Raw genomic sequence first — 25,694 nt, forward strand, 5'->3', positions numbered from 1 at the left:
ATGGTTGTAAGTGCTTCTCTGGGAACCCCTTTATTCAGAAATAGCAGACTTATATGGCTTTGGCATTGCTTTTTGGTAATTAGAAGGCTGCTAAATGCCACTGCGCACCACACATGTTTTATGCCCAGCAGTGAAGGGGTTAATTAGGGAGCATGTAGGGAGCTTGTAGAGTTAATTTTAGCTTTAGTCTAGTGTAGTAGACAACCTAAAGTATTGATCTAGGCCCATTTTGATATATTTAATGCCACCATTTCACCGCCAAATGCGATCAAATGTAAAAAAAACGTAAATTTTTTCGCAATTTTAGGTTTCTCACTGAAATTATTTTCAAACAGCTTGTGCAATTATGGCACAAATGGTTGTAAATGCTTCTCTGGTATCCCCTTTGTTCAGAAATAGCAGACATATATGGCTTTGGCAATGCTTTTTGGTAATTAGAAGGCTGCTAAATGCCGCTGCACATCACACCTGGGTACAGGGTACGTCGCTAGTCTTTAAAGACCAGTTTGTGCAAGACGTACCCTGTACGACGCGTGTCGTTAAGGGGTTAAATACTGCCAGTTAACATGTTCCTTTATTATGTTAACTATATATATACAGTGTATATATATATATATATATATTTATTGTGTGTATATATATATATTTATTTATTTATTGTGTGTATATATATTTATTGTGTGTATATATATTTATATTGTGACAGGAAGTCTGGTTTGGTGATAGAGGGAGTATATATTAGACCAAGTTTAATACATTTCACTTTACCATTTTGCTAAGAAACCCCAGGGAAGTGATTAGTGTTTAGTTGTGAATACCTTACAGCTGTTAAAGACAATTAAACTCAGGTGTGGCTCATGATTACTGCTCCTAGGGTTTTAAAAGGAAGCATTTCTCTAGCTAAGTAGATTACAGCCAGGCAGGAGGCCTGATATTATGTGTTGTGAAAAATATGATGTACTAAACGGTTTGCTGGATTTCTGTTTGCTGTTACATTCTGTAAAGGACATTTGTATTGCTGCAGACAATGCAGACAGAGATTTGCTGTTTTAGAAGCTTGTGCAGAGACTGAATCTGTTCCTTTTGCCTTACCTGTGAACAAACTGTATGCTGCTGTTAAAGTCACCTTACTATTTTGGAAGAAAATAGAGTCTTGAAAACTTTAACTGGATTCTCCTCTATTCGCATTTAAACCCTAGAAGACAGTGGATGCCAAAGGTTCTTGTTACATATGGTGGAGAAGGTGGGTTTTTATAATTTGCAACCAACATGGAGGAAGTTATTAAAGTACTGATTCAGTCTACCGCTGTGCAACTGGAAGCCAATAGAAAAACTGCTGAAAACAGTGCAGTTCTGCAGCAGTTGGTGTTGGCACAGGCAGAGAACGCTATGATTATGGCAAAAACACAGAAAGAGAGTACTGAAGTGCTGGTGCAACAGATGGTCACATTTCAAGCAGAAACATTCAGGAAGGTTTGTGAGGAACAGCAGAACGCCACATGCACCTTGCAGCAAGAGATTCAAGCTATATCTGAGAGACTAAGCTCTGATCCTGCTGGTGGCTGTCAAGGCTCTAAAGTTATACGAGCTAGTCACTATATTCAAAAGATGTCTACAGCGGACGATGTTGAAGCGTACCTTCTTGTCTTTGAGAGAACAGCGGAAAGAGAAGGATGGCCAGCAGGTGAGTGGGTGGGCATACTTGCACCTTTTTTAAGTGGAGAACCTCAAAAGGCCTACTTTGACCTAGAGCCGGAGCAAGCCAGTGACTATGACAAGCTGAAGGCTGAGATCCTGGCTGAGATCCTGGCACGCCTAGGAGTGACTTCTGCAGTATGTGCTCAAAGATTCCACTCTTGGAGATATGCATCTGATAAAGCTGCAAGATCACAGATGTTTGACCTCATTCACCTTGCCAGGAAATGGCTGCCACCAGAGGATAACTCCACTAATAAGATTGTGGAGTTATTGGTGATGGATTGCTTTCAACGAGGATTACCTGCTTCCCTGCGTCGATGGGTCAGTCAGGGTGACCTTCAAACTGCAGACCAACTGATTGCTTTAGTGGAAAGGTATATTGCGGCAGGAGAAGTTTTGCATCTACCTCCAGCAGATTTACCCTCCTCTCCTATTTGCCAGAACTCAACAAGAACTAGTAAGGCTGTTCAATGGGGAAGGGGGGTGAGAGACCAGCAGTTATATTTACAAGATACAAGGGACACTCCTCTGGGAGATAGAGGAACATTTAAATATAACCAACCTGGAAGGAAATCTAATTATAGTATTAAATGTTTTAAGTGTAATGAGCTTGGTCATGTTGCCAGAGACTGTGCCCTTAAAGATGAACTGATGGACTATAGTACATGTGATAATACAGGGCCGCACTCATTTCTGTCTAACTGTATTCATCCTGATAATAGTGATGTCTCTCACATGTGTTTGGTGACTGTAAATTGTAGAATATGTAAAGCATTACTTGATTCAGGTAGTATGGTTACATTAGTAGCAAAATGTATAGTACCTGATGTGACTATAGATCATATGCATAAAATGGGTATTCTTTGTGTTCGTGGTGATAAACGTGAATATGCTACAGCTGATGTCAATTTCAAAACACAATGTGGTTCTTTAAAACATTGCGTAGGTGTATTACCCAAATTGGCTCATGAGGTGGTGATAGGAAGAGATTTTCCTAAGTTTTTTGAATTATGGGCTTTAATAGTAAATTCAGCTAAGGAGTCCAAAGGGAATGAAACAATTGAGGATTTTGTGTTTCCTTTTTCTGAAATTGATTTGGATGAAAACAGTAAAGGTAAAAATTATTGTCCTATGCCTGTATTGATAGGAGACCAGCCTCTCCACAATAATGAGCCAGGTGTTAGTACAGAAAGCAATGATGATTTATTAGATTTGGAGGTTAATTGTGGTAATTTTAAAAGTGCCCAATGGGAGGATCCCACTTTGTCTGAAGCAAGAAATTATATCCAGGTTGTGTTATTTCACAGCCAGAAAATCTATTACCTTATCCTCACTTTGAAGTAAATAATAACCTGCTATACAGAGTAGACAAAAAGGGCACAGATATTGTTAAACAGTTGTTGGTACCTCACGTTTTTCGTAATACAGTGTTAAATCTTGCACATAGTCACATACTAGGGGGGCACCTGGGAATGGATAAGACTAAAGAAAGGGTCCTTAGAAGGTTTTACAGGCCAGGTGTGTTTAAGGCCGTTAATAATTATTGCTCCCACTGCTGGTTTCCGGTAACGGCGTCTGATCACGCTGTGACGTAGGTGCGCATGGAAGAGCAGAGGCGGCAGTGTACGACCGAGCACGCCAGCTACATGCGGAGAGGAGAGTGGTGAAAGCCCCAAGCAGCAATTTTAGAACTGCCGATTGCCACTACGCCTCGGGCTCTTCACGGCCAGCATATACAGCAAACTCGGAGGCAAGAAGGAAGCAGCCTGGGACTGGCTGAAGCACGCACACCTACTCTTGTCCACGGCCTCAAGATCTCTTGGCAGGGGTAACCAGTCTGAGGTACAGCCGGAGCAATTCGGAAGGGAGGCCGCACAAGCTAGCTAACATCATAGCTTGGACCGGTAAAACCTAACATAGGCCTAATAATGTCTATTGGCCACAGACAGATCAGTTACTATATGCAACGCACTTAAGGAGTATAAGTGAACTCTCTGTTTTTGGTCTAAGCAGTCTGGCATAGCTCCCTGGTATATGTACTTATAGCTACAGGTATATTAAGTCTGGCTGACTTGGGAGGGTGAAGAGAGTCCAATGGGGCATAAGTAGCAAAGAAGTAAAGCGCTATAGTCCGACGGAGGCTAATAAGCTGCTAGGTATGCCATCAATTTACAGAGTAAGTCCCTCTTAGAAGCTGCCAGTGAAGCTACCTGTCTTTGCAGGCTCTGTGTCAATTATCTTTCGCATATTGGTAACACACTGTGGAGGAGTAGGGCCAGTCGTCAGTCTGGAGGTATAGGGGGGGGTGAAGAGAGGCAAATTTAAAGGGGGATATATGGAAAAGAGTATGCTGCACGCAATACCTCCCCTCTGGTGATATATCTCAGGTCATAGTCCCTCACCCTATCCCCAGTGAAGCAGCCCTGGGTCAAATGGTAATCCACCCTGCATAGATCTGGGGTAGTTGAAGCTAAGAGAAGTGTCCTGGTCTGTTGGGAGGGTGAAGAAAACTCATTATCTGGTTCCTAGCAGTAAAAAACTCTGGTCGTTTGTTGAAGGACAAAGTAAAATCAAGGGAACTGTGTTTTGGCTTGTATATTTCTGGCACAACGTTATATTATAAAATCTGAGTCTTGGTGGACCTTGTGTGGTTGTATCCGAAAATCAGGAAGTCCCTCACAGACCTTATATCTCACTGTTGTTTATAGTGAATGGACTCTTGTTCACAAGGACTTGAATGCTGATATATATGGTTATATTAAATATAAGGCAGATCTGTCTAGCTAGTTGATAATATAACAGTTCATTGTTTGTATGGCAAGCTGTTGTGGCGATTGAGGATAAGGGCTGCTCATCTAATATACATAAAATTGTCTCAGATTTTTTTTCTCTGGCACATGCACTAATTGCACTAATTGCATATAAGGCAGAGTGAATCTCACCCATATATAACTTTTGCAATTTTTTTATTTTTTTTTTTCTCTCTTCTTATCTTTCTTTTTTCTTTTCTATTGTAATATATTTGGTATGGTTTTTTGATTTGCACAAAGTCAAAATTCATTTTGGCTATTTTTATTTATTTATTTTAGGTCATTTAGATCTTAGGGGTATATAGTTTATCCTAGGACACAAAGATCTCAGGGGTATATTATGGTATGTTGCACAGTTTAGAACATAGTCACGTTTTTTCACTTTTTGTAGTCAAAGTAGTTACACTTTTATGGTACACATATGGAGAAATTTGTACACACAGTGAAAGCTAAATCGCCAGTAATGGCTCCTAAAAAAGATAAAAAAAGCAAAGCCAGTGTTTTGCAGGATAGTATATTGGAAGAGGGCAGCAGTGCTAAAATGGACACAGACTCACAGGCATTGATAAAAGCTATATGCGTGGCATTGTCCCCACAATTTGACCAACTGCGCCAAGATGTACTTACACTTACAAATGAAATACATGAATTCAATAGCAGAATAGAAGCTGCTGAACTGCGCATCTCAGATATTGAGGACAGGTTGAATATAGTTGAACAAGATACAGGCCAGCATAAAACATCACTAGAAAAACTGCAAGACAAGGTTGATGACCTTGAGGATAGAGCCAGAAGGAATAACCTGAGATTGGTTGGGGTGCCAGAAACATCAGAATACAGTGACTTAAAAAAATTTATCGTAGAGAAATTACCCCTCCTGCTAGATTTACCAGACCCCACACGACAGATAGTGATTGAGAGAGTGCACAGAATAGGGCAGTTAAGAACTAAAGCTGATGGTGCGCAGATACCAAGACAAGTGATAATGAAACTGTTAAATTTCCAAGATAAAGTAGATCTGTTGAATGCTTATCGCAAAAAGAAGGAAGTTTTCTTAGAAGGAGCTAAACTATTAATGTTTCAGGACTATTCGGTTGAAACAACAAATAGGCGGAAGGTCATGGCCCCTCTATGTACACGCATTATTAAAAAAGGTTTTGAAGCATTTTTATTATATCCAGCCCGGATAAAGGTCCGTAAAAATAACACCTGGCTTATGTTAAATACATATCAAGAAGTTAATATGTTTTTAGAGGAGAATGCTTAAGAATTTGTGTGGGCTCTTTAAGAAGATGAAAGAACCAATTCATATAACAGTGATGATGCATATAACTGATGATGTTTTTAAGTTTAAGTGTTGGGGGGGGTTCTTTTTTCTCCCTTCCCCCCCCTCATCTTTTTTTTTTTTTTTTTTTTCTCTCCCCCTTTCTCCCTTTTTTTTTTTTCCCATTCCTATTTTTTCCTTTCTCTCCCCCTTTCTCCCTTTTTTTTTTTTTTTTCCCATTCCTATTTTTTCCTCTTTTTTGTCTCCCTCGCATGCTTTTCCCCTGCCCCCCCCTCCCCTCCAATAGGGAAGTCGCAAGAGGTTTATGGGACATCTATTATATTATGGAGCACAAAGCTAAAAGAGACTTAAAGTTTTTAAATCAATAGAATGACAGAGATGGTAAACATTAATCTGGTATCCTGGAATATCAGAGGCATAACAAACCCAATTAAAAGAAAAATGGTCATAAAAAATCTTAAAAAACTTAAATGCAATATAGCATTTTTACAGGAAACGTATGTAACCCAAAAGGAAGTAAATAAACTGAAAACAGATTGGGTGGGCGAAGTCATTGCTTCAGTTGGAACTACCAGAAAATGTGGGGTGGCTATTTTGCTACATAAAAACCTAAACTATAAGATTGCCCAGTTAGAAATAGATGCAGAGGGACGGTTCATTATTATGCAGATAAAGATAAAGGATCGAGTGTATATATTGTGCAATATTTATGGACCTAACAATCAAAGACCAGATTTTTGGGAAAAAATAAAAACTAAATTGACACCATATATAGAAAGCAATCTGATAGTGGCAGGAGATTTCAACCTAGTCGCTCAACTCCCATTAGACAGATGGCCGTTCAAAGTGAGAGATCTAGGTCGAGAGAAATGCAATATCACTCGTTTTCGAAAATTTAGAAACACGTTAAACCTAAAGGATGTGTGGAGGATTCAGAATCCAGAGTCAAAAGCGTATACATGCAAATCTAACACATATAAATCATTATCACGGATAGATTATATATTAATAAATGAAAGGCTTGTTGGGATTGCTGAGGCAGATATAAGTTCAATCATTATATCAGACCATGCTCCAATTTCTCTATCTTTATCAATAGGTTCTGCGAGTAGAAATAGCCCCACATACCCTTTCCCAAAACACTTATATTCAAATCTTAAATTTCAGAATTGGTTAATAGAGGCCTGGAAAAAGTCTGAATGCTTGAATAAGAATTCAGTCAAAAGCCCTGAGACATACTGGGAAGCCTCAAAGGCGGTACTACGCGGTGAAATAAAGGCATATTTACATAAGTTATGGAAAAAAAAACAGCTCCGGGAGGGACAATTAACAAATCAGTTATCAAATGCATATAACACATATTTACATACAGCTTCGCCATCTAATTGGCAGAATTATGCTAAAGTAAAAAAAGAAAGAGACATATTCCTCCAACAAAAAGCTGCCTACACGGTGGTCAGGTCTAATGCAAGGTTATATAAGTTTGGAGGAAAGATTGGTAAAAATTTAGCTAATTTAGTTAAACAAAATCGGGGTGCTAATTCCATATCTGCAATATCAGTTAATGGCAGTCGCTTAACACAGTCTAAGGACATAAGCAAACATTTTTTAGAATATTATACCCAAATTTTTTTATCTAAGGAAATCAATGTGGATAATAAAAAAGCTTTTTGGGATACATGCAGGCTCCCGACATTGGATGAGGAAGCAAGCAAATCACTGTGCGAACCAATTAATAAAGATGAAGTCATTCAGGCAATTAAAAGTAGTAAGTTAAATAAAGCCTCAGGGCCGGATACTTTTCCGGCAGAATTTTACAAAATACTCATACAGCAAATAACGGAACCTTTATGTGATCTATATAATGCATATTACCTGCAAGGACACCCTATCTCGAGTAATTTCAGTGCCTCCCTAATAGTGCTAATTTTAAAGAAGGACAAGGATGCAGAAAAACTAGATTCATATCGCCCTATATCCCTGCTCAATGCCGATTATAAACTATTAACAAGTATCTTGGCAGCTAGATTACAAAAAATTTTGGATAAACTCATCCACCCAGACCAAACTGGTTTCTTAAAGGGCAGATCCCTATTTTCAAATCTAAGGAAACTATTATTAACAACAGAATATTATAACATTAGGAAGAAATCATATGAGGCTGATAGGGAAGACAAGGTTATCATTGCTCTCGATGCCGAAAAGGCTTTTGATTCCATTGGATGGGATCACTTATTTACCACAGTGGAACAGTTTGGTATGAGAGGTGCCTTTCTGTCTTTTATACAAGCACTATATCAGAAACCAAAATCTGCCCTAATTGTGAATGGCAGGATTACAGAATGGTTTCAACTGGCGCGAGGCACTCGACAAGGGTGTCCACTCTCTCCACTACTTTTCAATCTTTGCATTGAACCACTGGCTATAGTATTACGCAATACCATTAAGGGGATTAGACTTGGGGAGACAGACATTCAAATCTCCCTTTATGCAGATGATTTGCTTGTATTCCTCTCCAATACTAAGGAGAATATTCCTATATTACTGAGTTTATTGAAGCGATATGGTTCATTCTCAGGCTATTCAATAAATGATAATAAATCAGAGGTTATGTGGCTAAATAAGACCAGAGACTCTCTGGGGGCTTTGCCCTTTAAGGAGGTTAAAAGGGTTAAATATCTAGGAATTAATGTCACAAACTGCCCGGAAGAGTGGTATCGAGCTAATATCGATGGCGTCATTAAGAAAATTCTAGAGGATATCTCTAGATGGACATCATTTACATTAACACTAGCTGCCAAAATAAATCTCATAAAAATGATCGCACTTCCCAAACTTCTGTATATAATGCAGAATATCCCACTGTTCCTACGTAAAGGAGATATAAACATGTTAAACTCGGCTTTTAGGAGATTTTTATGGGGAAAAACAAAGCACAAAATGTCGTTAAAAAGACTATCTCAACCCAAGGAAAACGCAGGCTTTGCCCTTCCCTCAATATATAATTATAATTTGGCCTGCCTGATGAAGATAGTACCAGATTGGTTATTAGATATGGGTCAGCTAACGCCTCTGGATATAGAAGCCGGCCTTCTTAAACCGCATAGCCTAAAAGCCCTAATACATATGAGGCAAAAAGATTGGCCTCCTTTACTTAAAGTGATGTACACTCTTAGAAATCCTATTATAGCCTGGCAAAAATTATGCACGGCGGTAGGTGTCAATTTCCAGTGTTCTAGATATCTACTAATCCAGAATAACCCACTCTTCCCCGCAGGTTCTGATACCGAAATTTTCAAGAGATGGAAGGTAGGGGGCTTAGTCTATTTTGCACAATGTATTGATGAAGATAGACAAGTTATTCATTCATTCGGCTCCTTAAAAGAAAAATATAATCTCCCTAACCGTGATATGTTTGGCTATTTTCAAATCAGGCACTTTCTCAACAATATAGCACTCGCAGATTTTTACATAAATTGGGAAATTCTAACTAAAGCTGTGTCACGCCGTCAGCTTGGCAGAGCTTCTATATCTCATTGGTATAATCTATTATTAAGCAAAGAAGGTGTCTATGGCATGGAACGGCTCCATGAGAGATGGTCATTAGACATCCCGCAATTGGAGCTTAAGACAATTCAAGAAAGTATTGAAAGGGCTTGGTCAGCGACGCCTCTGTTATCTTGGCGTGAATCTCATCTTAGATTAATTAATAGGACCTATATCACCCCAGAGAAGCTAGGGAAGTGGAATAATACGCAAAGATATGAATGTACACGCTGTCACTACCTAAATGCCAACTTGATCCACTGCATCTGGGCATGCCCCAAAGTTAAACAATTTTGGGCAAAAGTCTCATTTTGGCTTTCAAAAACTCTAAAGCTTAAAATTTTTCTGAAGATGGAGGAAATCATCTTTTTAAGGCAATATGATGAAAGGGCGGGAAACATAAAATTTGTTAATTTTGCAATCTTAACCGCTAGAAACATTATTTTTTCCTCCTGGAAATCTAATAGAAGCCCTATGCTTACCTCCTTTCTGAACATGTTAGACTCCAAATTAATTTATGAACAATACGAGACGCAGATATCTTCTGAAAAAGAAATTGCCAAATTTTTCAGGAAATGGGGAGAATATATTCTCTCCAATACGCTGGAAGTTCAAAGAAGTCTCATTGCTCCCTTCAAACACTCTGAATGGATTCAGAATGCAGTATTGAGAGGGGAAATCAGTAGTGATGTAATCACTTAGCCTTTGATGGTCCCGGCCTCTTGGAGAGGGGGGGAGGGGGAATTCAACCTAATTCTCCCTAATTTTTTTTTTTTTTTTCTCTCCTTCCTTCTTCCTTTTCCCAGTCCTTGCTCTTCTTTTCTCTTTCTCTGTATTATTCCTTTTTATGTACACTATACTTGTTTTGAGTTATTGTTTGTTCAAAAAGAAGAAAATGTTTTGAGGCACAGGTTTCTCAATTTTTATTCCAAGAAGTATTATTGGATTAAGTTGTAGAACTCGGCTCGGTAAAAGCATTTTGTACTCTCTCTTAGTTATAAGTAGCTGTATATAACACTAATCACGAAATATGTTCGCCTTTCATTGTATTACCTGATCGACTTACTTGTGTAACCTGTCCCTCTTTTCAATCAATAAATAAAAATGAAAAAAAATAATAATTATTGCTCCCACTAAGGATTTTCATAGTCCATTAGTGCCTTTACCAATCATTGATGTGCCATTTGAAAGAATTGCCATGGACTTGATAGGTCCACTGGTGAAGTCAGCCAGAGGACACCAGTATATACTGGTTGTCCTGGATTATGCAACCCACTATCCTGAGGCAGTACCCCTACGTAATAGTTCTGCAAAGGAACTTATGCTTATGTTTAGTAGAGTGGGTATACCCAAGGAAATGTTTCCTATGTTTAGTAGGGTGGATATACCCAAGGAAATGTTTCCTATGTTTAGTAGAGTGGGTATACCCAAGGAAATGTTTCCTATGTTTAGTAGAGTGGGTATACCCAAGGAAATGTTTCCTATGTTTAGTAGAGTGGGTATACCCAAGGAAATGTTTCCTATGTTTAGTAGAGTGGGTATACCCAAGGAAATGTTTCCTATGTTTAGTAGAGTGGGTATACCCAAGGAAATGTTTCCTATGTTTAGTAGAGTGGGTATACCCAAGGAAATGTTGACAGATCAAGGGACTCCTTTTATGTCTAAGGTTACAAAAGAAGAATTGTGTAAACTGCTCCATATTAAGCCTCTGAAAACTTCAGTATATCACCCTCAAACTGATGGGCTGGTAGAGAGGTTCAATAAGGCCCCAAAGAGTATGTTACAGAAGGCAATTGATGTGGATGGAAAAAAAACAGAATTTATGCTTACCTGATAAATTACTTTCTCTTGCTGTGTATCCAGTCCACGGATTCATCCTTTACTTATGGGATATTCTCATTCCCTACAGGAAGTGGCAAAGAGAGCACACAGCAGAGCTGTCCATATAGCTCCCCCTCTAGCTCCACCCCCCAGTCATTCGACCAAAGGTTAGGAAGAAAAAGGAGAAACCATAGGGTGCAGTGGTGACTGTAGTTTAAACAAAAAAAATTTACCTGACTTAAATGCCAGGGCGGGCCATGGACTGGATACACCGCAAGAGAAAGTAATTTATCAGGTAAGCATAAATTCTGTTTTCTCTTGCAAGGTGTATCCAGTCCACGGATTCATCCTTTACTTATGGGATACCAATACCAAAGCCTTAGGACACGGATGAAGGGAGGGAACAAGACAGGTACCTTAAACGGAAGGCACCACTGCTTGCAAAACCTTTCTCCCAAAAATAGCCTCCGAAGAAGCAAAAGTATAGAATTTGTAAAATTTGGCAAAAGTATGCAGTGAAGACCAAGTCGCTGCCTTACAAATCTGTTCAACAGAAGCCTCATTTATGAAAGCCCATGTGGTAGCCACTGCTCTGGTAGAATGAGCAGTAATTCTTTCAGGAGGCTGCTGGCCAGCAGTCTCATAGGCCAAAAGGATGATGCTTTTCAGCCAAAAGGAAAGAGAGGTAGCAGTCGCTTTCTGACCTCTCCTCTTACCAGAATAGATAACAAACAAGGAAGATGTTTGTCTGAAATCCTTAGTTGCTTGTAAATAGAACTTTAAAGCACGAACTACATCAAGATTGTGTAATAGACGTTCTTTCTTCGAAGATGGATTAGGACACAGAGAAGGAACAACTATTTCCTGGTTAATATTCTTGTTAGAAACAACTTTAGGAAGAAAACCAGGCTTGGTACGCAAAACTACCTTATCTGCGTGGAACACCAGGTAAGGTGAATCACACTGTAAGGCAGATAATTCTGAAACTCTTCGAGCAGAAGAGATAGCTACCAAAAACAAAACTTTCCAAGATAACAACTTAATGTCTATGGAATTTAAAGGTTCAAACGGAACCCCTTGAAGAACTGAAAGAACTAGATTCAAACTCCATGGCGGAGCCACAGGTTTATAGACAGGCTTGATTCTGACTAAAGCCTGAGCAAACGCTTGAACGTCTGGTACCTCTGCCAGACGCTTGTGTAACAGGATAGACAAAGCAGATATTTGTCCTTTTAAGGAACTAGCTGACAATCCTTTCTCCAATCCTTCTTGGAGAAAGGACAATATCCTGGGAATCCTAATCTTACTCCATGAGTAACCCTTGGATTCACACCAACAAAGATATTTCCGCCATATCTTATGGTAGATTTTCCTGGTGACAGGCTTTCTAGCCTGAATCAGAGTGTCTATAACTGACTCAGAGAACCCACCCTTTGATAGAATTAAGTGTTCAATCTCCAAGCAGTCAGACGTAGAGAAACTAAATTTGGATGCTTGAACGGACCCTGTATTAGAAGATCCTGCCTCATTGGCAGTGTCCATGGTGGGACAGATGACATGTCCACTAGGTCTGCATACCAAGTCCTGCGTGGCCATGCAGGGGCTATCAGAATCACCGAAGCCTTCTCCTGCTTGATTCTGGCGACCAGACGCGGGAGGAGAGGAAACGGTGGAAAAATATAAGCCAGATTGAAGGACCAAGGCGCTGCTAGAGCATCTATCAATACCGCCTTGGGGTCCCGGGACCTGGACCCGTAGAGAGGAAGTTTGGCGTTCTGACGGGACGCCATCAGATCCAATTCTGGAGTGCCCCATAGCTGAGTCAGCTGGGCAAATACCTCCGGGTGGAGTTCCCACTCCCCCGGGTGAAAAGTCTGACGATTTAGAAAATCCGCCTCCCAGTTGTCTACTCCTGGGATGTGAATTACTGAGAGATGGCAGGAGTGATCCTCCGCCCACCTGATTATTTTGGTTACTTCCGTCATCGCTAGGGAACTCTTTGTTCCCCCCTGATGTTTGACATAAGCTACAGTCGTGATGTTGTCCGACTGAAATCTGATGAATTTGGCCGCAGCTAGTTGAGGCCATGCCTGAAGAGCGTTGAATATCGCCCTCAGTTCCAGAATGTTTATCGGGAGAAGCTTTTCTTCCCGAGACCATAAGCCCTGAGCTTTCAGGGAGTCCCAGACCGCCCCCCAGCCTAACAGACTGGCGTCGGTCGTTACAATGATCCACTCTGGTCTGCGGAAACATATTCCCAGAGACAGGTGATCCTGAGACAACCACCAGAGAAGAGAATCTCTGGTCTCCTGGTCCAACTGAATTTGAGGAGACAAATCTGCATAATCCCCATTCCACTGTTTGATCCTCTTGAAATTTTCACAGTATGTACCTAAAGCCCTAATAAGATTGCACCACAAGTTGCAAAACGATTAACCCCTTAATGCCCAAACCGGAGCAGCCTAAAGCCAACACCCAGTTAAAAATAGTACAGCACCTTGCCACAGCCTTGCTGTGGCCCTACCTGCCCTTAGGGATCAGATTTGGGGGAATATAGCTTCTATAAGGCCCTCAAACAGCAGCAGGACCCTCAATGTGAAGCAGCATGAACTTCTCTGCAATTCTAAATGCGCATCTGAGGCGCGAAATTAGGCCCCTCCCACTCTACTCCAGAGCTGTGAGGCCTAGTAAATCACTCTTAAGTGAATAAAAAACAGCCATGTGGGTAATAACCCCAGAAAGAACCCCAAAAGGACTTTCAAAGTGTCTACAAACGATATTTTTCTTAAATAAACAATTGATTGCCCTGAATCAGTGTCAACCAGCATAATTAGCCCTGTTATGTAAGCATTCAATTCCTTACTAAGTCTGTGAACATAGCTTACCCTCCCCTCATGGGGATATTGTCAGTCTCTTCTAGCATTATCTCAGTCTTGTCTAGAAATAAATGACTGAACATACCTCATTGCAGATTACCCTGCAAACCGTTCCCCCCAACTGAAGTTTTCTGGTACTCCTCAGTCCTGTGTGGGAACAGCAGTGGATTTTAGTTACAACATGCTAAAATCATTTTCCTCTCAACAGAAATCTTCATCACTTTTCTGCTAGAGAGTAAATAGTACAAACCGGTACCATTTAAAATAACAAACTTTTGATTGAAGATAATAAAAACTACAATTCTAACACCACATTCACTTTACCCTCCCGAGAGAGACCCTAGTGCTTAGAGCCGGCAAAGAGAATGACTGGGGGGTGGAGCTAGAGGGGGAGCTATATGGACAGCTCTGCTGTGTGCTCTCTTTGCCACTTCCTGTAGGGAATGAGAATATCCCATAAGTAAAGGATGAATCCGTGGACTGGATACACCTTGCAAGAGAAATGGGACCTTTTATTGCCTTATTTAATGTTTTCTATCAGTGAAGTTCCTCAGGCCTCAACAGGGTTTTCACCTTTTGAACTTTTGTATGGTCGACATCCATGGGGGTTACTTGATATTGTTAAAGGGACAGTCTACTCCAGAATTGTTATTGTTTAAAAAGATAGATAATCCCTTTATCACCCATTCCCTAGTTTTGCATAACCAACACTGTTCTATTTATACATATATTACCTCTGTGATTACCTTGTATCTAACCCTCTGCAGACTGCCCCCTTATCTCAGTTATATTAATATACTTTTTACCTCTGTGATTACCTTGTATCTAAGCCTCTGCAGACTGCTCCTTATCTCAGTTATATTAATATACTTTTTACCTCTGTGATTACCCTGTATCTAAGCCTCTGCAGACTGCCCTCTTATCTCAGTTATATTAATATACTTTTTACCTCTGTGATTACCTTGTATTTAAGCCTCTGCAGACTGCCCCTTATCTCAGTTATATTAATATATACTTTTTACCTCTGTGATTACCTTGTATCTAACCCTCTGCAGACTGCTCCTTATCTCAGTTATATTAATATACTTTTTACCTCTGTGATTACCTTGTATCTAAGCCTCTGCAGACTGCTCCTTATCTCAGTTATATTATTATACTTTTTACCTCTGTGATTACCTTGTATCTAACCCTCTGCAGACTGTTCCTTATCTCAGTTATATTAATATACGTTTTACCTCTGTGATTACCCTGTATCTAAGCCTCTGCAGACTGCCCCTTATCTCAGTTATATTAATATACTTTTTATCTCTGTGATTACCCTGTATCTAACCCTCTGCAGACTGCCCCTTATCTCAGTTATATTAATATACTTTTTATCTCTGTGATTACCCTTTATCTAACCCTCTGCAGACTGCCCCTTATCTCAGTTATATTAATATACTTTTTATCTCTGTGATTACCTTGTATCTAACCCTCTGCAGACTGCCCCCTTATCTCAATTATATTAATACACTTTTTACCTCTGTGATTACATTGTATCTAACCCTCTGCAGACTGCCCCCTTATCTCAGTTATATTAATATACTGTTTACCTCTGTGATTACATTGTATCTAACCCTCTGCAGACTGCTCCTTATCTCAGTTATATTAATATACTTTTTACCTCTGTGATTACCTTGTATCTAAGCCTCTGCAGACTGCTCCTTATCTCAGTTATATTAATATACTTTTTACCTCTGTGATTACCCTGTATCTAACCCTCTGCAGACTGCCCCTGATCTCAGTTATATTAATATACTTTTTACCTCTGTGATTACCTTGTATCTAAGCCTCTGCAGACTGCCCCTGATCTCAGTTATATTAATATACTTTTTACCTCTGTGATTACCTTGTATCTAAGCCTCTGCAGACTGCCCCTGATCTAAGTTATATTAATAAACTTTTTACCTCTGTGATTACCTTGTATCTAAGCCTCTGCAGACTGCTCCTTATCTCAGTTATATTAATATACGTTTTACCTCTGTGATTACCTTGTATCTAAGCCTCTGCAGACTGCCCCTTATCTCAGTTATATTAATATACTTTTTACCTCTGTGATTACCTTGTATCTAACCCTCTGCAGACTGCCCCCTTATCTCAGTTATATTAATACACTTTTTACCTCTGTGATTACATTGTATCTAACCCTCTACAGACTGCCCCCTTATCTCTCAGTTATATTAATATACTGTTTACCTCTGTGATTACATAGTATCTAACCCTCTGCAGACTGCTCCTTATATCAGTTATATTAATATACTTTTTACCTCTGTGATTACCTTGTATCTAACCCTCTGCAGACTGCCCCTTATCTCAGTTATATTAATATACTTTTTACCTCTGTGATTACCTTGTATCTAAGCCTCTGCAGACTGCTCCTTATCTCAGTTATATTAATATACTTTTTACCTCTGTGATTACATTGTATCTAACCCTCTGCAGACTGCTCCTTATCTCAGTTATATTAATATACTTTTTACCTCTGTGATTACCCTGTATCTAAGCCTCTGCAGACTGCCCCTTATATCAGTTATATTAATATACTTTTTACCTCTGTGATTACCCTGTATCTAACCCTCTGCAGACTGCCCCCTTATCTCACTTATATTAATATACTTTTTACCTCTGTGATTAACCTGTATCTAACCCTCTGCAGACTGCCCCCTTATCTCACTTATATTAATATACTTTTTACCTCTGTGATTACCCTGTATCTAAAGCTCTGCAGACTGCCCCCTTATCTCAGTTATATTAATATACTTTTTACCTCTGTGATTACCCTGTATCTAAGCCGCTGCAGAGTGCCCCTTATCTCAGTTATATTAATATACTTTTTACCTCTGTGATCACCTTGTATCTAAGCCTCTGCAGACTGCCCCTTACCTCAGTGCTTTTGACAGACAAGCAGTTTAGCCAATCAGTGCAGACTCCTAAATAACTCCACGGGAGTGAGCACAATGTTATCTATATGACACACATGAACTAGTACTGTCTAACTGTGAAAAAAAATGTAAAAATTCTCTGAGCTAAGAGGCGGTTTTTAACGGTTTTAGAAATCAGTTTGAACCTACCTAGGATTAGGTTTTCAAAAATACCACCAAGGGAACAAAGCAAATGTTATGATAGGAACAGGAAACTAAACCCTATAGAAGTGTTATTGAGCATATATCTCAAATGCAGGATCGAAAGGAGGCCGTCATGCCCATAGTTAGGGAACATATGGGAAAAGCCCAAGAAGCACAAAAACACAGTTATAATTGTAATTCTAGAGTGTTTCAGACTGGTGACAGGGTACTAGTTTTAGGCCCTACAGTAGAAAATACATTTTTGGCTACTTGGCACGGCCCATATGAGATAATTGAAAAGGTGGGTGATGTAAACTATAAGGTGAGTCAGCCAGGGAGAAGAAAACCTGAGCAGATTTATCACATTAATTTACTGAAGCCCTGGAAGGATAGGAAGGTTTTGTGAGCGGTAAATACAACAGAGATACCTGTTACTGAGCCAGAGGTAATCCAGACGATCCTTGAAAACCCACCAATTCAGAGAGGCGTACCATCTCTCCTCCATCCCGCATCCGAACCAAACTAATACATGAACTGCCTGACTCACTGCTGCCACTACAACCGATGTGACAAGCTACCCCAACCTTATGTCTCTGCACCCTAAACCTATAGACTGTGAGCTCTCCGGAGCAGGGCCCTCTTCCTCCTGTGCTAGATTTGTTTTGTTTTATATTTTATCACAAATCTTTGTCATTGTATACCCCTATCATTGTACCCAGCGCTACGGAATTTGGCGGCGCTATACAAATAAATGATAATAATAATGTTTCTGAGACCCTATCTGTGCATCAAAAGCAAGAGGTCAAGGACTTTATTACAAGGAACAGAGAGGTTTATTTCCATGATGCCAGGGAGAACTAACATAATTAAACATGACAGTTACAGAATCAGGGAACAAAGTTTCCCTTAAACCCTATAGAGTTCCTGTAGCCCGTAGGGAGGCTATTAAATTAGAGGTGGATTTTTTTTTTTAAACTTGGGGTGATTGAAGAATCACACAGTGATTGGAGCAGTCCAATTGTGTTAGTTCCTAAACCGGATGGTACACACCCAGTGTGTGTGTGTGTGTGTATGTGTGTATATATATATATATATATATATATATATACACACACACACACTTATTTTTTAACCCCCCCCCCCCCGCTTATCTGTCCAGTATTTTTGTCACAGACACCTGGCATCCCTATGTGTAATGTATTTTTATTAGATGGTGTTATTATGAGTGTAACTGTACTGTGTAATGTATTTTTATTAGATGGTGTTATTATGAGTGTAACTGTACTGTGTAATGTATATTTATTAGATAGTGTTATTATGAGTGTAACTGTACTGTGTAAGGTATATTTATTAGATAGTGTTATTATTAGTGTAACTGTATTGTATAATGTATATTTATTAGATACTGTGAATATGAGTGTAACTGTACTGTGTAATGTATATTTATTAGATAGTGTTAGTATGAGTGTAACTGTACTGTGTAATATATATTTATTAGATAGTGTTATTATGAGTGTAACTGTACTGTGTAATGTATTTTTATTAGATAGTGTTATTATGAGTGTAAGTGTACTGTGTAATGTATATTTATTAGATGGTGTTATTATGAGTGTAACTGTACTGTGTAATGTATATTTATTAGATAGTGTTATTATGAGTGTAACTGTACTGTGTAATGTATTTTTATTAGATAGTGTTATTATAAGTGTAACTGTACTGTGTAATGTATATTTATTAGATGGTGTTATGAGTGTAAGTGTACTGTGTAACATATATTTATTAGATGGTGTTATTATGAGTGTGAGTGTACTGTGTAATGTATATTTATTAGACAGTGTTAATATGAGGGTAACTGTACTGTGTAATGTATTTTTATTAGATAGTGTTATTATGTGTGTAACTATACTATGTAATGTATATTTATTAGACAGTGTTAATTTGAGTGTAACTGTACATTGTAATGTATTGTTATTAGATAGTGTTATTATGTGTGTAACTGTACTGTGTAATGTATTGTTATTAAATAGTACACTCACTCATAATAACACTATCTAATAAATATACATTACACAGTACAGTTACTCATATTAGCACTGTCTAAAAAAATACATTACAAAGTACAGTTACACTCATAATAACACCATCTAACAAATATACATTACACAGTACAGTTACACTCATAATCGCATCATCTAATAAATATACATTACACAGTACAGTTACACTCATAATAACACTTTCTAATAAATATACATTAAACAGTACACTTACACTCATAATAACACTATCTAATAACAATACATTAAGAGCAACACTCATAATAACACCATCTAATAAATATACAATACACAGTACAGTTAAACTCATATTAACACTGTCTAATAAATATACATTACACAGTACAGTTACACTCATATTAGCACTGTCTTATAAATATACATTACATAGTACACTCACACTCATAATAACACTATGTAATGTATATTTATTAAACAGTGCTAATATGAGTGTAACTGTACTGTGTAATGTATATTTATTAGACAGTGTTATTATAAGTGTAACTGTACTGTGTAATGTATTGTTATTAGACAGTGTTATGAGTGTAATTGTACTGTGTAATGTATATTTATTAGACAGTGTTATTATGAGTGTAATTGTACTGTGTAATGTATTGTTATTAGATAGTGTTGTTATAAGTGTAACTGTACTGTGTAATGTATTGTTATTAGATAGTGTTATTATAAGTGTAACTGTACTGTGTAAGGTATATTTATTAGATAGTGTTATTATGTGTGTAACTGTACTGTGTAATGTATATTTATTAGACAGGGTTATTATGTGTGTAACTATACTGTGTAATGTATATTTATTAGACAGGGTTATTATGTGGGTAACTGTACTGTGTAATGTATATTTATTAGACAGGGTTATTATGTGTGTAACTATACTGTGTAATGTATATTTATTAGATAGTGTTATTATGTGTGTAACTATACTGTGTAATGTATATTTATTAGATAGTGTTATTATGTGTGTAACTGTACTGTGTAATGTATATTTATTAGATAGTGTTATTATGTGTGTAACTGTACTGTGTAATGTATATTTATTAGATGGTGTTAGTATTAGTGTAACTGTACTGAGTAATGTATTGTTATGAGATAGTGTTATTATGTGTGTAACTGTACTGTGTAATGTATATTTATTAGATAGTGTTATTATGTGTGTAACTGTACTGTGTAATGTATATTTATTAGACAGTGTTATTATGTGTGTAACTGTACTGTGTAATGTATATTTATTAGATGGTGTTATTATTAGTGTAACTGTACTGAGTAATGTATTGTTATTAGATAGTGTTATTATGTGTGTAACTGTACTGTGTAATGTATATTTATTAGATAGTGTTATTATGTGTGTAACTGTACTGTGTAATGTATATTTATTAGATGGTGTTATTATTAGTGTAACTGTACTGAGTAATGTATTGTTATTAGATAGTGTTATTATGAGTGTAACTGTACTGAGTAATGTATTGTTATTAGATAGTGTTATTATGAGTGTAACTGTACTGTGTAATGTATATTTATTAGATGGTGTTATTATTAGTGTAACTGTACTGAGTAATGTTTTGTTATTAGATAGTGTTATTATGAGTGTAACTGTACTGTGTAATGTATATTTATTAGATGGTGTTATTATTAGTGTAACTGTACTGAGTAATGTATTGTTATTAAATAGTGTTATTATGAGTGTAACTGTACTGTGTAATGTATTTTTTATGTGTTTTGTGACACTTTTTTGTTTCACAAAACAGTTAACCAAAGCTCTGAGGACGTGGTAATCATTCTAGCGTAAATTGCGACTGCACTCACGTCGCGTGCAGACAGCCATGATAAATCCCCTGTTCCCTTGTGCGAAACAGTTAACGTGCCACTTGTAATATACATTACATAGTACACTCACACTCATAATAACACTATGTAATGTATATTTATTAGACAGTGCTAATATGAGTGTAACTGTACTGTGTAATGTATATTTATTAGACAGTGTTATTATAAGTGTAACTGTACTGTGTAATGTATATTTATTAGATAGTGTTATTATGTGTGTGAGTGTACTGTGTAATGTATATTTATTAGACAGTGCTAATATGAGTGTAACTGTACTGTGTAATGTATATTTATTAGACAGTGTTATTATGAGTGTAATTGTACTGTGTAATGTATTGTTATTAGATAGTGTTATTATAAGTGTAACTGTACTGTGTAATGTATTGTTATTAGATAGTGTTATTATAAGTGTAACTGTACTGTGTAAGGTATATTTATTAGATAGTGTTATTATGTGTGTAACTGTACTGTGTAATGTATATTTATTAGACAGGGTTATTATGTGTGTAACTATACTGTGTAATGTATATTTATTAGATAGTGTTATTATGTGTGAAACTGTACTGTGTAATGTATATTTATTAGATAGTGTCATTATGTGTGTAACTATACTGTGTAATGTATATTTATTAGACTGTGTAATTATGTGTAACTGTACTGTGTAATGTATATTTATTAGACAGGGTTATTATGAGTGTAACTGTACTGTGTAATGTATATTTATTAGATGGTGTTATTATTAGTGTAACTGTACTGAGTAATGTTTTGTTATTAGATAGTGTTATTATGAGTGTAACTGTACTGAGTAATGTATTGTTATTAGATAGTGTTATTATGTGTGTAACTGTACTGTGTAATGTATATTTATTAGATGGTGTTATTATTAGTGTAACTGTACTGAGTAATGTATTGTTATTAAATAGTGTTATTATGAGTGTAACTGTACTGTGTAATGTATTTTTTATGTGTTTTGTGACACTTTTTTGTTTCACAAAACAGTTAACCAAAGCTCTGAGGACGTGGTAATCATTCTAGCGTAAATTGCGATTGCACTCACGTCGCGTGCAGACAGCCATGATAAATCCCCTTTTCCCTTGTGCGAAACAGTTAACGTGCCACTTGTAATATACATTACATAGTACACTCACACTCATAATAACACTATGTAATGTATATTTATTAGACAGTGCTAATATGAGTGTAACTGTACTGTGTAATGTATATTTATTAGACAGTGTTATTATAAGTGTAACTATACTGTGTAATGTATTGTTATTAGATAGTGTTATTATGAGTGTGAGTGTACTGTGTAATGTATATTTATTAGACAGTGCTAATATGAGTGTAACTGTACTGTGTAATGTATATTTATTAGACAGTGTTATTATGAGTGTAATTGTACTGTGTAATGTATTGTTATTAGATAGTGTTATTATAAGTGTAACTGTACTGTGTAATGTATATTTATTAGACAGTGTTATTATGAGTGTAATTGTACTGTGTAATGTATTGTTATTAGATAGTGTTATTATAAGTGTAACTGTACTGTGTAAGGTATATTTATTAGATAGTGTTATTATGTGTGTAACTGTACTGTGTAATGTATATTTATTAGACAGGGTTATTATGTGTGTAACTATACTGTGTAATGTATATTTATTAGATAGTGTTATTATGTGTGTAACTGTACTGTGTAATGTATATTTATTAGACAGGGTTATTATGTGTGTAACTATACTGTGTAATGTATATTTATTAGACAGGGTTATTATGTGGGTAACTGTACTGTGTAATGTATATTTATTAGACAGGGTTATTATGTGTGTAACTATACTGTGTAATGTATATTTATTAGATAGTGTTATTATTTGTGTAACTGTATTGTGTAATGTATATTTATTAGATAGTGTTATTATGTGTGTAACAATACTGTGTAATTTATATTTATTAGATGGTGTTATTATATGTGTAACTGTACTGTGTAATGTATTGTTATTAGATAGTGTTATTATGAGTGTAACTGTACTGTGTAATGTATATTTATTAGATAGTGTTATTATGAGTGTAACTGTACTATGTAATGTATATTTATTAGATAGTGTTATTATGTGTGTGACTATACTGTGTAATGTATAGTTATTAGATGGTGTTATTATGTGTGTAACTGTACTGTGTAATGTATATTTATTAGATGGTGTTATTATGAGTGTAACTATACTATGTCATGTATATTTATTAGATAGTGTTATTATGTGTGTAACAATACTGTGTAATTTATATTTATTAGATGGTGTTATTATATGTGTAACTGTACTGTGTAATGTATTGTTATTAGATAGTGTTATTATGAGTGTAACTGTACTGTGTAATGTATATTTATTAGATAGTGTTATTATGTGTGTAACTGTACTGTATAATGTATATTTATTAGATAGTGTTATTATGTGTGTAACTGTACTGTGTAATGTATATTTATTAGATGGTGTTATTATTAGTGTAACTGTACTGTGTAATGTATTGTTATTAGATAGTGTTATTATGAGTGTAACTGTACTGTGTAATGTATATTTATTAGATAGTGTTATTATGTGTGTAACTGTACTGTGTAATGTATATTTATTAGATGGTGTTATTATTAGTGTAACTGTACTGAGTAATGTATTGTTATTAAATAGTGTTATTATGAGTGTAACTGTACTGTGTAATGTATTTTTTATGTGTTTTGTGACACTTTTTTGTTTCACAAAACAGTTAACCAAAGCTCTGAGGACGTGGTAATCATTCTAGCGTAAATTGCGACTGCACTCACGTCGCGTGCAGACAGCCATGATAAATCCCCTTTTCCCTTGTGCGAAACAGTTAACGTGCCACTTGGAATCTGGCTCTTAATATGTCCTCTTGAGGACAATGCAATAAATCTTGGTGACAGGTTTACAGAATGAGATAGCCACTTATATATATAAACTTTGTTTAGTGCTGGGATTGGCTGTAAAAATAAATCCAATAAAACTTTACAAATCTCTTGCTCTCCTGCCATGACAGCTACACCACAGGCTCTGATTGGCTGCTGGATTCATAGGCTATTGCACTCAGTTTATAGGCTGCCGATAGGGTCATAGAACCATATCAGAGGCACAGTAAAAGGTTATTAACGTTTACAGCGTATTCTGTGATATTGGAGAGATTAGTTATAAAATAGTCTCTACTATTGATGCAGTAGTTTATTTTCTGCCCTTATTAGTCCTGTAAAATATCATTACTCACCGTTGCCGGTATTTATATGCAATTCCTCCGTACATCTCTGGCGCCTTTGTACACACGGCTCCTCCCCTTGCTCAAGCTTCATGATAACTGATGGCTTTTTGTTGACACAACCTGTAGGGATATATTGTAGGTTTTAGATACAGATACACACTCACATAACAATGAATTCACCACTGCTTATAAAAGACAAGGGCCTTACATATTACATATGCAGCGTCGCCCGCAAAATCCTCTGGCGCCAGTTTTTACGCGATTTTGGTATTACATATACGGCGTAGCATACAAGTTACGCACGTATATTTCACCCGTCGCTCGCAATTATTACTCCCATAGGCTAACATGGGACCGCGTCGTAAATCGGTATCCAATATCCAGCGCAAGGCCTTACATGGTGAAAATGGAGAAATCTTACTCCATTTTTACCTCGCCATAAAAGGCAGCCGTAGCAGGTCTTGTGCTGAGTATAGGAGCACCGTAACTCCCGAAAATGCCTGCAAAAATAAACTAACACCTAACGCATGTGCAATGTCTATCTACCTGTCAACCGCAATCCCCCACTGCAATAACTAATAAAGTCTATTAACCCCTAAACCGCCATCAAACCCACACCGCAAGTAATAACTAAATTATTAACCCCTAAATCTGCCAACCCCAACATCGCAAACTACCGGTTAAAACTATTAACCCTTAATCCGCCATTAACCCACAACGCAATAAACCTATTCAAGTATTAACCCCTAAACCGCCATAGCCCACATAGCCTATTAAATGTATTAACCCCTAATCTGCCGCCGCCAACGCCGCTGCCACTATAATAAAGTTATTAACCCCTAAATTTAAGTCTAACCCTAACCCCCCCCTAACTTAAATATTATTATTTAAATAAATCTAAATAAATTTACTATTTAACTAAATTATTCCTATTTAAAACTAAATACTTACCTATAAAATAAACCCTAAGATAGCTACAATATATAATTAATAATTACATTGTAGCTATTTTAGGATTTATTTTTATTTTACAGGTAACTTTGTATTTATTTTAGCTAGTTACAATAGCTATTAAATAGTTATTAACTATTTAATAGCTACCTAGTTTAAATAAATACAAATTTACCTGTAAAATAAATCCTAACCTAAGTTACAATTACACCTAACACTACACTATCATTAAATAAATTAAATTAATTAACTACAATTACCTAAAATTAAATACAATTAAATAAAATAAAGTACAAAAAAAAAAGCAAACACTAAATTACAGAAAATAAAAAAATCACAAGAAGTTTAAACTAATTACACCTAATCTAAGCCCCCTAAAAAAATAAAAAAGCCCCCCAAAATAATAAAATTCCCTACCCTATACTAAATTACAAATAGCCCTTAATAGGGCT

At 36.8% G+C, this 25,694-nt stretch overlaps 1 protein-coding gene across 1 annotated transcript in view; it reads right to left on the bottom strand.

The window, feature by feature from the left end:
• The window catches only part of LOC128636150 (zinc finger protein 420-like), a 66,748-nt gene that overhangs the window by 22,970 nt on the left and 18,084 nt on the right, over window positions 1–25,694 (bottom strand). Inside the window, exon 3 of the mRNA XM_053689199.1 lies at window positions 24,301–24,411. Coding sequence (XP_053545174.1) covers window positions 24,301–24,411 — 111 coding nt within the window. The remainder of the gene's footprint in view (window positions 1–24,300; window positions 24,412–25,694) is intronic.

The sequence above is a fragment of the Bombina bombina genome, chromosome 7, assembly GCF_027579735.1.
Source record: "Bombina bombina isolate aBomBom1 chromosome 7, aBomBom1.pri, whole genome shotgun sequence".
Taxonomy (NCBI): domain Eukaryota; kingdom Metazoa; phylum Chordata; class Amphibia; order Anura; family Bombinatoridae; genus Bombina; species Bombina bombina.